The 12,252-nt window shown below is 35.4% G+C and overlaps 1 protein-coding gene across 7 annotated transcripts in view; it reads right to left on the minus strand.

Moving 5' to 3' along the window:
- PPP4R4 (protein phosphatase 4 regulatory subunit 4) overlaps nucleotides 1-12,252 on the minus strand; it is a 101,155-nt gene that overhangs the window by 27,486 nt on the left and 61,417 nt on the right. For 6 of the 7 annotated variants that reach the window (XM_058567615.1, XM_058567616.1, XM_058567614.1 and 3 more), the window contains 7 exons: nucleotides 11,822-11,943; nucleotides 9,512-9,634; nucleotides 8,299-8,468; nucleotides 7,844-7,963; nucleotides 5,095-5,172; nucleotides 3,956-4,039; nucleotides 3,173-3,355 (listed from right to left, as the gene is read on the minus strand). In XM_058567615.1, the coding sequence (XP_058423598.1) occupies nucleotides 3,173-3,355; nucleotides 3,956-4,039; nucleotides 5,095-5,172; nucleotides 7,844-7,963; nucleotides 8,299-8,468; nucleotides 9,512-9,634; nucleotides 11,822-11,943 (880 nt within the window). The remainder of the gene's footprint in view (nucleotides 1-3,172; nucleotides 3,356-3,955; nucleotides 4,040-5,094; nucleotides 5,173-7,843; nucleotides 7,964-8,298; nucleotides 8,469-9,511; nucleotides 9,635-11,821; nucleotides 11,944-12,252) is intronic. The other variant, XM_058567613.1, reaches the window with a different exon arrangement.

Below are 12,252 nucleotides of genomic sequence, written 5' to 3' on the forward strand. Positions count from 1 at the left end.
GAGAATATTTACTACGAATTAGAACAGAAAATTTAAGAAATGTACATAAACAGAAATACCAGCGGAATTAAGAAAAATGAATTTTAGATAAACGAACTAAATAAAAGCATGTTACTCCTTTCTTTCATTGTGTGTATACTAGTAGAATTTCAAATGCATATATACTAGTCATATGAAAATATGTATATTTTGTACCTCATAGTGTATTATATTATACAAGGTAAGTTACCTTTTGGGCCAGAAATCAAAGATAAATTGTAATCATATCAAAAGCATATAAAAGGCAGCTTCAAGCTGTGGCAATTAGAGCACACAAATAATGACTGCAATTGATTAAAATATTATTTAATATTAAAAAAATGAGTCTAAAAAGAGAGAAAACCAAAACAATATTCATTTGTCACCACTGGAAGTGGCTACTGCACCAACTCCTAGCTCCAAAAATTGATGGAGGGAAAGAATTAAGAATTTATCCTGTCTTTACACTAGGAAATGTATTTCAGGGTAATCAAACAGCCCAAGTGGATGAAGAAAAGCTTTTCTTCACAGAAGAATGCCATCGAAAATGTAGAAGAAATGAGAGAATTTTTTAAAATCACTCTTTTGCAAGTTCTAATGAAATAACTGATTCAGGCAAGGATCATCAATGGATGCAAAAACTCACAGGTAAAAGGTTGACAGGAAACTGGTCTTCAGAGTGTTGAAGCGTCAGCTTCAAATTACATTGCAGATCACAAGGGAGAAAACATAATTTTGCAGTGGACTAGTGGAGCTGTCACCACCTGCACAACCAACTCTTAGCTCATTTACGGAGTGACAACCATCCAGATATGATGCAATATAAAATATACAGCAGCATTTATGAAGTACTCTTGCCAAATGTTTTAACCTACAACTCAGCAAGCCCCTCGATCTAACTTCCAGTTTACAACAGACTTGATGAACCAGTTAACACCATGAAGAAGCAGTCTGACAAATGCAGAGTTGCAATATTCCAGACAGCTGACTTAAGTCTGTTCCAAAATTCAACGTCATAAAAAAGTGAGTAAAGGGGGAAGAGGGAATCTGTCGTGGATTAAAAGAGAATTAAGAGATGTCACAATTAAAGGCAACATATGATCTTAATTGGATCCTACATGGAATAAAACAACTACTGTAAAATACATTTGGGGGATAACTAGTGAAACTTTAATATAGACTGGATATTAAATGGTTTTAAAGAATAATTATTCATTTTGTTAAACATAAAATTGTATTGTGATTATATAGGAGAATGTCCTTTTGTAGAGCCGAATATTGAAATTTTTAGAGATAAAATGTAATGATATCTATAACTGAAAATTCTTCAGCACAACAAAATAGAAAGAAGAATATGGCAAAATGTTAACAATCATTACATCTAGGTGATGGGTATATGAGAGTTCATTACATTTTCCCTGCCTGTCTGTATCTTTAAAATTTTTTCATAACAAAAGTAGGAAAAAAAAAAGTTAGCTTATGTCATTCCTCTCCTCAAACCCTTCCAAAGATTTCCCCTCTATCAGAGACTAGTCTAGATCCTACATCACGGCCTTCAAGCGCCTGTGTGCTGTGGACCCAGCTACCTCTCTAGCCTCCTCTCTCTCTACCACTCGCCACACTGGCTTCCCTGCTGTTCCTTACACACCCAACCAAACACACCCCGTATCATGCCTTTCATTCACTACTCCCTTTGCCTGGACCACTCGTCCTTCAGATGTCCACATGGTCATTCCTCTACTTTGTCCAAGCCTCTGCACAAAGCATACTTGATCAGCGAGGACTTTTTCCTGACCACGATATCCACAATAGCATCCTACTATCCTCCATCACTTTCTTCCCCTCTACTCTGCTTCATTGCACTTCTTATCCCTGACACACTATATATGTATGTTTGTTTACTGCCTGTCCCCGGTGAATGTAAGGTTCTATGAGAAGAGGTCCTCTGTCTCTTTCATTCACTATGGTATTCCTGGCCTCTGGAACAGTGCTTGGCAAGTACTAAGCGCTCAGTAAATTTTGTTAAATGATTGAATGAATATTATGACCATTGGGTATGGAACTAAGTATATACATCTTTCTTTTCTCCAGAGAATGTTGCAACAGAATACACGTGTCTTCTTTGATCATTGAAAATGTGTTATAATATCATGTATCTCCTTTTAAGTATGGAATTACCTCCTTGTAAAAGAAAACATAAAATAAATCTCTCAGGTTTAAAAGTGTTTTGTTCACATTCTGTGTTGTAAATCCCTTCTCTTTTTTCATACCTATTCTTTTTTTACTTAAGTTGTAAATGACACCAATAATATCATTTTTTCTCTTTCTAATCTTTGAAGCTAAAACTGACTTTAGGTTTTTGAGATGGCTACCAGATTTCATTATCTCCCTTTTATTAAGAATGAAAATTTAGAGTACTTTTTTAACAGTTTCTAAAACATACACATTATGTGGAATTTTTTTATACTTCACCAAACAGTAATAAGATGTCATTTTAAATGTACAACGAACTGTGGGTTAAATAATCCTCTCTGGAAATTTTTATGAAAAAGGTAGACAACTTACTGTATGGCGAAGTTTGAGTACAACTCCCCCCCCCCCCACCAACTCACCCCCTGCTTTTGACTCTAGTTTAAGAGCATCCATAGTAGGGCATCCATGCTTTGGTGTAACTTTATCTCTTACATAGCCACTCTTTAGGTAGTATAAAAGAAAAAGTAACAAACTAATATTAAGGGGCTTAAGGGATGCCTTGACAAAACAGCATAGTTGAGGTAGGACTGAGGCTGGGATATATAAAAGGTCTATGTCAGAGCAGGAGGTACTCTGCAGTGGAGACCACCGACCCTGACAACCTTCCTCTGGAGGAGAACTGTGTCAAGTCTGAAGTGAGTCTATTTACCCTCTCCCTGGCAGTATACAAACAAAGGTACCACCTGTTCACTCCTCTCTCCAGCTAGGTAGAAGGTGAGCAAAGTGCAGAAGCAATGGGAAAACTGAGTTCCCTCCTCAGGGACCTGGGAAGAGAACATCCTTCCAGGCAGAATGGAACAAACTCAGTTTGTTGTACTATTTCGAGACTGTGAAGAATTTGGTAACTCCAACATCAGGTGCAAGTTCAAAAGTACAATAAGATAAAAAGTGTTGGGCTCACATTTGTCATCATGATTGCGAACATTCTTTGTAAGAAACGATAGTAAATCTGATCACTTGATATGATCTGTGGCAGACAGGCATATTTCTGTAGTAGTTTCTCATGAGTTCTCCATTTTAAAGAGGCTGCAGCTCGCTGTTCGGCGGCTGTGAGTGCTGGAATCAAATCAGGCAGAGATGATAACTGAAAAAGAAATCACATCAAAAGAATCAATGATAATTAAATAAATCAATTGCAGCATTCAGTCAAATTATTCAGTCTTACAATACACTGGGGAGCGGAACACTCTTGCTCATTTCAGAACTTAGGAAGCATCTCAGTTGTCACGGAGATAATTATCTGGTGAAATCAAATACTCTTTAAAAATCCACGAGTAAAATTTATGGTTACTGGAAACAAAATTTGGAAATAGACACTGGGACTCACAACCTTTCTAATTAAAGCAAAATGTATTCTATTTCACTGTCAGCAAACTTTGACCTTCTAAATTCCTATCCTTTTGTCCTCACCAGTTGCTATTCTTGAAACAACAATTAATGCTCATCAAAACTGAAAATTTGAATGTAAACTCCAAGGACAATAAGCAAGAATCATGGTAGTATAAGAATTGCAGAGGAAATTCAAGCTGTTCAAACTCTGACAGACATTTATCGAGCACCCAATAAGCGGCAAACACTACTTCAAATGTTTTCCACGCATTCCTTCGTTGATTCCTCACAACAACGCTGCAGAGTAAGGTAACACTTACAACGTTCAGAAACTTTTTTGATACATGGCATTTACCTTGTTTTCTTGCACACTGCTTTCTCCACCAGTAGACATAAGTTCCAGGATTTCTGGAAGATGATCTATAAGAGCATCTAGTACCTTTTAATAGAGATATTGATTACTCTTATGGTGATTACTATGTTTTACTAATCTTAGATTAGTTTATTTCACATGTCGATTTCTACACAGAAATAGTGTTATTTACCAAACATTTTGGGGGTTTCTATTTTCTTACTTTGCCATCTTCTTGCTGGAAAGTCTCGGAAACATGATCAACTGCCCTGATCAAACTACCTTCGAAAAGAGATGAATATATCTGCTTCTTTTTTTTGGTTGAGGAAGATTAGCCCTGAGCTAACATCTGTGCCAGTCTTCCTCTATTTTGTACGTGGGACGCCTCCACAGCATGGCTGGCGCGTGGAGCAGGTCTGCACGCAGGATCCGAACCCACAAACCCAGGCCGCTGAAGTGGAGCAGCGCATGGAACTTGAACCACTTGGCCACGAGGCCAGTCCCATCTGCGTCTTGATATCGTTCAGTAGTCTAGATCTGAGACAGCTACTTCTACACAACAAACACGCTCAAAAACTGCCTCCCAACTTCTGAAAGGCAGTTTAAGTCAGGTAACAGGCTTGGTGATGTCTCAACGTTGATGAGTTGAGCTTCGGCAAGCTAGTAGTCATTTAGGTGAATAGGATACACTAAATATAGTATCAAAATAAAGTATTACAAAGCCTTCACAAGTATACTCCCCAAACAATGCTAAGAGGGAAAAAAAAAGATATAAAATGTGACATAACATATGAGTACAATTGTGTAAAATAAAAACTTTTATATAGAAAAAATAGAAAATGAAAAATAAAACAAAATATTAACAGTGATTGGAACTAAAAGTACTCTTGTGTCTATCTACTTTTTGGCATTTCCAAAACTTTCCTTAACAAACAAATATGCATATATACTTTAAAACCTAATACTTTTTAAAGATCTTCCAAATTTCCAGTCTGTGATACAGTGGTACATTGACTTGAAGCTTCTGGGGCTAGTCAGATGAAAGAGTTCGTGCAATTTCCAAGAAGGAGGGGAAAAAAAGGCATTGATGTATTCGGACTTTACATAAAAGAATTAAAAACCAAAGAGCAAGAAGACCTTACCTCCAGCGATTCGTCTTGTAATAATGTTATTAGTTCTTTATGTATTAAATATACTCCAGAATTCAGAAGTTTGGACACCTAAAATGTAGCAATAAAGTCTCTCAGATTTGAGACTACTAGACATACAAAGGTTATAATAATAATTTTTAAAACACATCCTTGTTAGATACTTCTTCTAAAACAAGACTGGGTTACAATATGCATATAAAATTAAATTTCTAGAAAAATTAATTGCATACATTACCAGCTTTTTAGTCTGCTTCATAACATACTGGAGTGTGTGGATATATGGGGTGGCAAGTGCAGAATGGATTTATCAGTCATAACTTTCATATCACAAGCAATAATGGATGCCTCTAGTTCACATTTTAAAGGCTTAGAGCAGCCAACAGGGTCTTTCAGGATATCCCAAGCATAGAAGCATTCATCCCAATTCAGAGATTCCCAAAAGGGCAAGTGCTATGGAAGGTCCACAGTGACACATGGATAGGGAGAATTCCTACACAAGCAAAACAGTGAAGACTTTGCCCATCAAAGACTTCAATCAGCATGAAAGGAGTTGGGAGAGTCTAGACTAATCCAGCTCCTTTGTGAACAGGGTTTTTTTCCCTCCAGACAAACACAATGGTAGATTCTCCAGTTTCTAATTCACTCTTTTTCTTTCTTTCTTTTTTTTTTTTTAACTAACTGGGCTTCTGCATAAGGTTTTATTTGAAAAAAGCGTTCCTGGATAAAGAAAATGTTTTAAAAACCTTTGTTCTACAGGGTGTTTTTGACTTGTTGAAAATATTTTCAAAATATCTTTCTGAAAAACAAGAATCAAGTCAGAACATACTAAAGTAATTATCAAAATCTAGCATTAACGCTGTTAGGAAAATTTAAATTCATCAGTGGGTTTTCATAGTTTAAAAGGCTAAACCTAGACTAACCATTTTATGGAGTATCATTATTAGCCTACCTACATAATATGATTGTGAGAATATGGAAACTAGCCAGCCAGTAAGTAAGTAGCTTGATCAATGATTTCCAAACTCATTCCCATCAGTGAAATATTTTTGTATACATATTTCAATATGTTTATTTTTATGGTGCTAACATATTATGTCCACTATGAAACATAAATTAAAATGAAATATTAAAGGGATGAGATAAAAATAAACATAAATAGAAACTCTCATATTGCATAAATATCGCATACTCAGACTCTAATCTCATGCAACCATCGCTGGAGACCACTGATCTAGACAAATACAAGCATGCATGGTAACCAAGCCTACACGCCCACTTAATGCACAATAGAGACGAATATTTCACTCAGCTGGCCAGCACCCTCTGTCCTCTCTCCTCCTCCAAAAGCATATTTCTATACTTGTATTTACCAAGATGACTTAGTTGTGCAACATTGCAATTATTTTAATTAATTATACCATTAAAAGGGAATATTTCCTAGATTTTGCACAATGAACATTTATTTCATTCATACCGGAAAAAAAATGTTATTCAAAAGAAGCAATGACTATCACCCAACAGCCAGAAGAATCTTAAGGAACATTTATAATGATGCTTTGGGTATCTTGCACACTTTAGCTAATCTAACAATGCTTTGACGTAGGAACACAGTGCAAAGAAGGGGATGAATTATGCTCACTGAGAATAAGAATATTTATCATACCTCTTACAAAGAAAGAAAATATTTTATGTCACTTATAAAGAAATTTTTATGTGACAGTTTTGAAGTTGACAAATTATAGTTTATATATTTTACTGCAACTATAGCATACACATACTTAACTGGAATCATTGAAGAAACATGCCCCAAATTTCAACCTCAAGGGTTAAAAAACTAATTACATTCTCCACAAAAGTTTAAATTCACTTTTGCTCTTAGATTACGGAGAGTTGTTGTAATAGCTGAATCTAAAAGCTATGCTCGGGGCCGGCCCTGTGGCTTAGCGGTTAAGCATGAGCGCTCCGCTGCTGGCGGTCCGGGTTCGGATCCCGGGCGCGCACCGACGCACCGCTTGTCTGGCCATGCTGAGGCGGCGTCCCACATACAGCAACTAGAAGGATATGCAACTATAACATACAACTATCCACTGGAGCTTTGGGGAAAAAAAGGAGGAGGATTGGCAATAGCTGTTAGCTCAGGGCTGGTCATTCTCAGCAAAAAGAGGAGGATTGGCATGGATGTTAGCTCAGGGCTGATCTTCCTCACAAAAAAAAAAGAAAGAAAGAAAGAAAGAAAGAAATGCAACTCTATTTAAAAAAATAAATAAATAAAAAAAATAAAAACTATGCTCATGAAACACGATTTGCAGTAAAAATAACCAATTTAAATAATCTGTCTCTCAATCTTCCATTTGTTCTTAAGTTCTTAAGTATAGGTGTAAAGTTAAATATAAATATTACAAAGCATGTAAAAACTGATTTTACTTCCAAATCTGCAACACCCACATCCACACCACAATGTCTGGCTTAAAGTAAGCCCTCAGTATAGATATATTGAATGGATGTATTAATAAATGATAAATTAATTAATATATTTATGTATTTGAATTTTGTAAATGTTCGAAAAAGAGAATTAGAGGAATTCTGAAATAAGACTTAGGACTAGAATATGAAAGAGATATGGAGCCTATATTTTACAATAAATCTGGAAACAGAAGTGTACAAAATACCAAAAAATCATCCAGTATACATAGGTAGGATTAACAACAAATGTAAAGCGGTATCACTTCTTCAGACTTACTTCATAAAAGCAAATAGCAATAGTGTATCTGACTGGTACTTCAGGGTCATGACAAAGGCAGAAGAATGTAGAATAGAGTTCCATGTGGAAGTTTTTAGGATCAACAAAAACAGTCATGGCCTGGTGGAGGTGGAAGGGAGATGATGAAGGGGAAGGAGAGAAAAACATGCATCAATACCCAAAACTATAATCATTTCACTTAAATTGAAATCATGTCCCCTGAATCATAATTTAGTTAGAAATCATATTTGAAAGATCCAAAAGCATGCATATAAATCCAATTTATACATAGAGATGAATATAAATTACACCAATATTTACTTGGTACCTCCTATTTATACCAGATGTAATGCTAAGCAGCAAGTGTCAAATATGGCAATATTTCTTAATGCTATCGATTCACAAATTTTTAAGTTACAATCAAAATTAGTCGATACAAATATATAATTTATTACCGGAAAGTTATAAGCACAGTTCTTCCGTACTGAAATATATTTCTTCTCCTGCTCTAGGATTTGGGGTGGAATCTGGTTTTCATTGTGTCCATTTTCTTCTTGCAAGCCCAATGTACAAAGTTTCTTATAAAACTCCAAAAATCTCAAGTGTTGATCTGGAGTAAAAATTCCTAAAACAAACGTAAAACATTTGCTCAACATTTTAATTGAAAAATAAAATTAAAAAGAGAAAAGCAAAGTACAATAAAAACACAAGTGGAACCAAATATTTAAATAAATGGTTAGAGACCATAAATAAAAGCAACAATGAGGAAAGAGTAACTATTATGAAGAAATCTAATGGGTCTACTCTTTTACCTTATGTTAATTTTAACAATATTTTAATTTCAATAGTCTAAACTATGCAATGCAGGAATTATGCCTGCATTAATTTCTGCAGCATGTATCATACTGTAGACCACTAATAAGTCACTACAATAATAATACTGTGGCCATTATTGCCATTTACTCATGGTAAATATTCTAAAATTGCCTGCAGAAAAGACATGCATATGTGTCTGCAGAGAAGGAGCTTAAAAATTGAATTGGAAAGATGGCAAAGTAAACTCAAAATAGTTTTGATCAATGGACTGGTTCCACATTCATTATCTTAGGAAGTTAGGAACTCATTACGTACTGCAATACATTTTTTCCACCACCCATTACAAGTCTACAATCCACATAAAAAATGTTTTACTGTGCTAGATGGTTATAACTTAATTGATGCTTACATTATTATGGTAAGCTAAGAACTGAGTAATATGTTCTAAATGCCAAGAGTCATGGGTATTATTTTACATTCCAAGCTGAAGTTCTCACATGACATATTAATTTTTCAACGAATGGTTAATAAGGGTATACTTACTAGGCACCAATAGTTAACATGCCAAGCTTCTATTATCATATACCAACTAATATATAAATACGAAATCTTCAGAAATTTAAAGGGCTATGCCTACTTCACTCTGTCATTGTTCTTGCAAACAGATTCTACCAGGGAAAAAGTCATTCCTAAATGTGTTCTAAATTATGCTACCAAAATTCTAAGATCTCTTAAGATTTTACACACGTAAAAGGATAGGTTTTACAACTGAAGAGCTGAAGTTTAGTGGCTAAGGTAGAAGAAAAAGGGAAAATCTACTTATAATCTTGAAATTCTTAGGATATATCATACCATATAGTCCGTGGCATAGTTTTCCTAAATGGAAAGATAAGGAAATAAGAATTGATTCATCTGCTTTGAAAGATTTTTCACAAAATGATTTCACTAAGGGAAGTATAGTTTGACTTCTGTCATCTGGAAAACAAAACAAAACAAAACAAAACATACTTTAGATCTAGTTGCTCACACTGCACATGTGGAAATTAACACAGATAACACAAATTCCGGAAAGAAAAATTACTATTAGCCAATAGTAATAGAAAATACCTCAAAACAACGATGTTGGAAGGTGTGTGGTGAAGAAGGGGTGAGAGGAGAGCTGAAATTATCAAAAACTTTAAAGCCAGGCTGAGGGGTTTAGACGTTACACTGCAGGCCACAGGGGATAGAATATAAAGAGTGAGTACAAATTAAAAAGCTAAGATGATTGAGGTTTTGAGTCTGAATAACTGAAAGAATCCTAATACCACTAATATAAATAGATGAGTGGCAGAAACAGAAACGTTTCTTACTCTCTTTTGCATATATCTCATACCACGCTATGGCTTAAACCCATTGTATCATTTCATTTTTGATAGAAATTAAATGAGCTTATAATATGTTCTGTATATGGAATTTCCTCACTTTTACTTCTTAGATGGCTCTTCTTTAAAAAGTTAATTGATTTTTTGAGTATGTCTGCTTAGGCTGATATATTAGCAATATTTAATTCTTGATTGTAAATATGCTCTGAATTTCCCATAGTTCTCTTAAACTTTCAGAAACGAATCACTATTTTATTAAGGGTCTGACAATACTAAGTAAAATGCTGTAACAGGCTTATTAGTATATTGTTATTACTGTTATCATCATCATATTTCACTACCACATCTGTTTTAACTAAATGATGTTCATTCAACAAACATTTATTGAATTTCTTACAGAACAAGCATTATATTAAGTAGAAGTAGAAACATGAATAATAAATGGTCTCTGAACTTGAGAAACAGACCAGCAAAGAAGCCAAACACAAAAAATATCATAAGACAATGTGATCACTATTTTAATAGTTGGTATAAGGCAGGGGTCTGCAAACGTTTTTTGTAAATGTTCTAGGCTTTGCAGTTTATCTGTCACCAAGTACTCAACTCCGTCACTGTAGTATAAAAACAGCTACAGACAATACAGAAACAAGCGGGCATGGCTATGTTCCAATAAGCTTTATTTACAAAAACAGGTGGCAGTGGGACCTGGCCTATAGGGCATTGTTTGCCAACCCTGGTATAAGGGATTTGGGAAGATGTCAGAGAACAAACTGCACTTGAACTGGACACTGAAGGACAAGCTGGCTCGCAGAAAAATAGAGGGCAGGGAGAAAACATAGGGAGAGGAAAGAGAACACGGAAAGGTTAGAGGTATGAAAGAACTGGGTACGACAAGTAACGGCAAGTGCGGCTGAAGGGGAAGACGGTAGAGATGACAACAAGGTTTCTAGTTTGGATGCCTGGGGGTGCTCCATTATTAGGACAAGGAGATTCATTCATTCGTTCGTTCATCAGGTATTGCAGTTTTCAGTCCTCTGGCTCATCCTATAGCCTAAATGATTATTCTGTAACAACCCTACGTAATTACTGTCCACATTGCAATAATCTTTAAGAGGCTCTCCTAGTTCAGTTAAAATGTTAAATCCAAGTAAATGTAATCCTATTAGTACACAATAGAGTTTTGCACCTGAGTACTTGACATTTACCTTCCAAATTTCACTCTATCAATACGGTTAACGTTTACTGATAAACTAATGTCCAACATAGGTCAAGAATGTAGTCATACACTCAGTAGGGCAGTGAATTGTCTTTGTGATTTGATTTGCACAACACTAAGAAATACCTCCTTACCCATTCCCACTCAAATACCTCATCTCAAATTTCTCTTCCCGTGGCCATGAGATTTCCAGCATTAAAATATTAAAGAGAGGAAATTAATTTAGACATTGTTTTAGTCAAGATCTATCTTAGGGTCAATTGGTTGAGCAAGTTAAAGTCTAATTACCAAGCCAAATTCTTAGGCCTCTACACACAGGTCAGTTAAATGTTGATGAGAGAAAAGGGAGAAGTGTGGAATATGTAGCAGCACTGGGGACATGAGGGTAAAAGTGGCAGCAGAGAAGGCACCAAAAGAGAAAGGACCAGAAAAAAGAAAGAACAGAAGGGAGGCTTAACATTCATCCTATAGCTTAACATAAGAAATTCAGGCCTGCATCTACCTTTACTCCTTATTAGTGACACAAAACATAAGGGAAAACACTGCTTTCAGAAGCAAAGATGTGTCCACATGAAGACTTACCTGTATCAAATATGTCAAGCAGATTAACCAAAGTTTCAAAAGCTGCAAGCCGCACACTGCTGCCTTCATCCCTAGAGAGTTCTATTAATTCAGGGAGCACCACACTTTTTGTAAGTTCTGTCCTGCACAATAAGCAATAGAAGAAAATAAAGCAAATCAATAAATCTGTAGCAAGAACTTACTAAGAACAAGTCACTGAGCTAAGTGCTGTATAAAATAGGAAAAATCATAAAGATACGGCTCCTGCTCTCCAGAAGCTTGTAGTCTGATTGGGAAAGCATGATATAAACATAAGAAACATCAATAGTCATTGCATAACTACTTAAGTCAATTCAGGTTCCCCAGTACAATATTATTATCTAAGAAATCTTAATGACTAGTTCATATTAAACTTCATTAACTATAATATAGTTTTTCATTTTAAGCAACTT

Source organism: Diceros bicornis, chromosome 24 (assembly GCF_020826845.1).
Source record: "Diceros bicornis minor isolate mBicDic1 chromosome 24, mDicBic1.mat.cur, whole genome shotgun sequence".
Taxonomy (NCBI): Eukaryota; Metazoa; Chordata; class Mammalia; order Perissodactyla; family Rhinocerotidae; genus Diceros; species Diceros bicornis.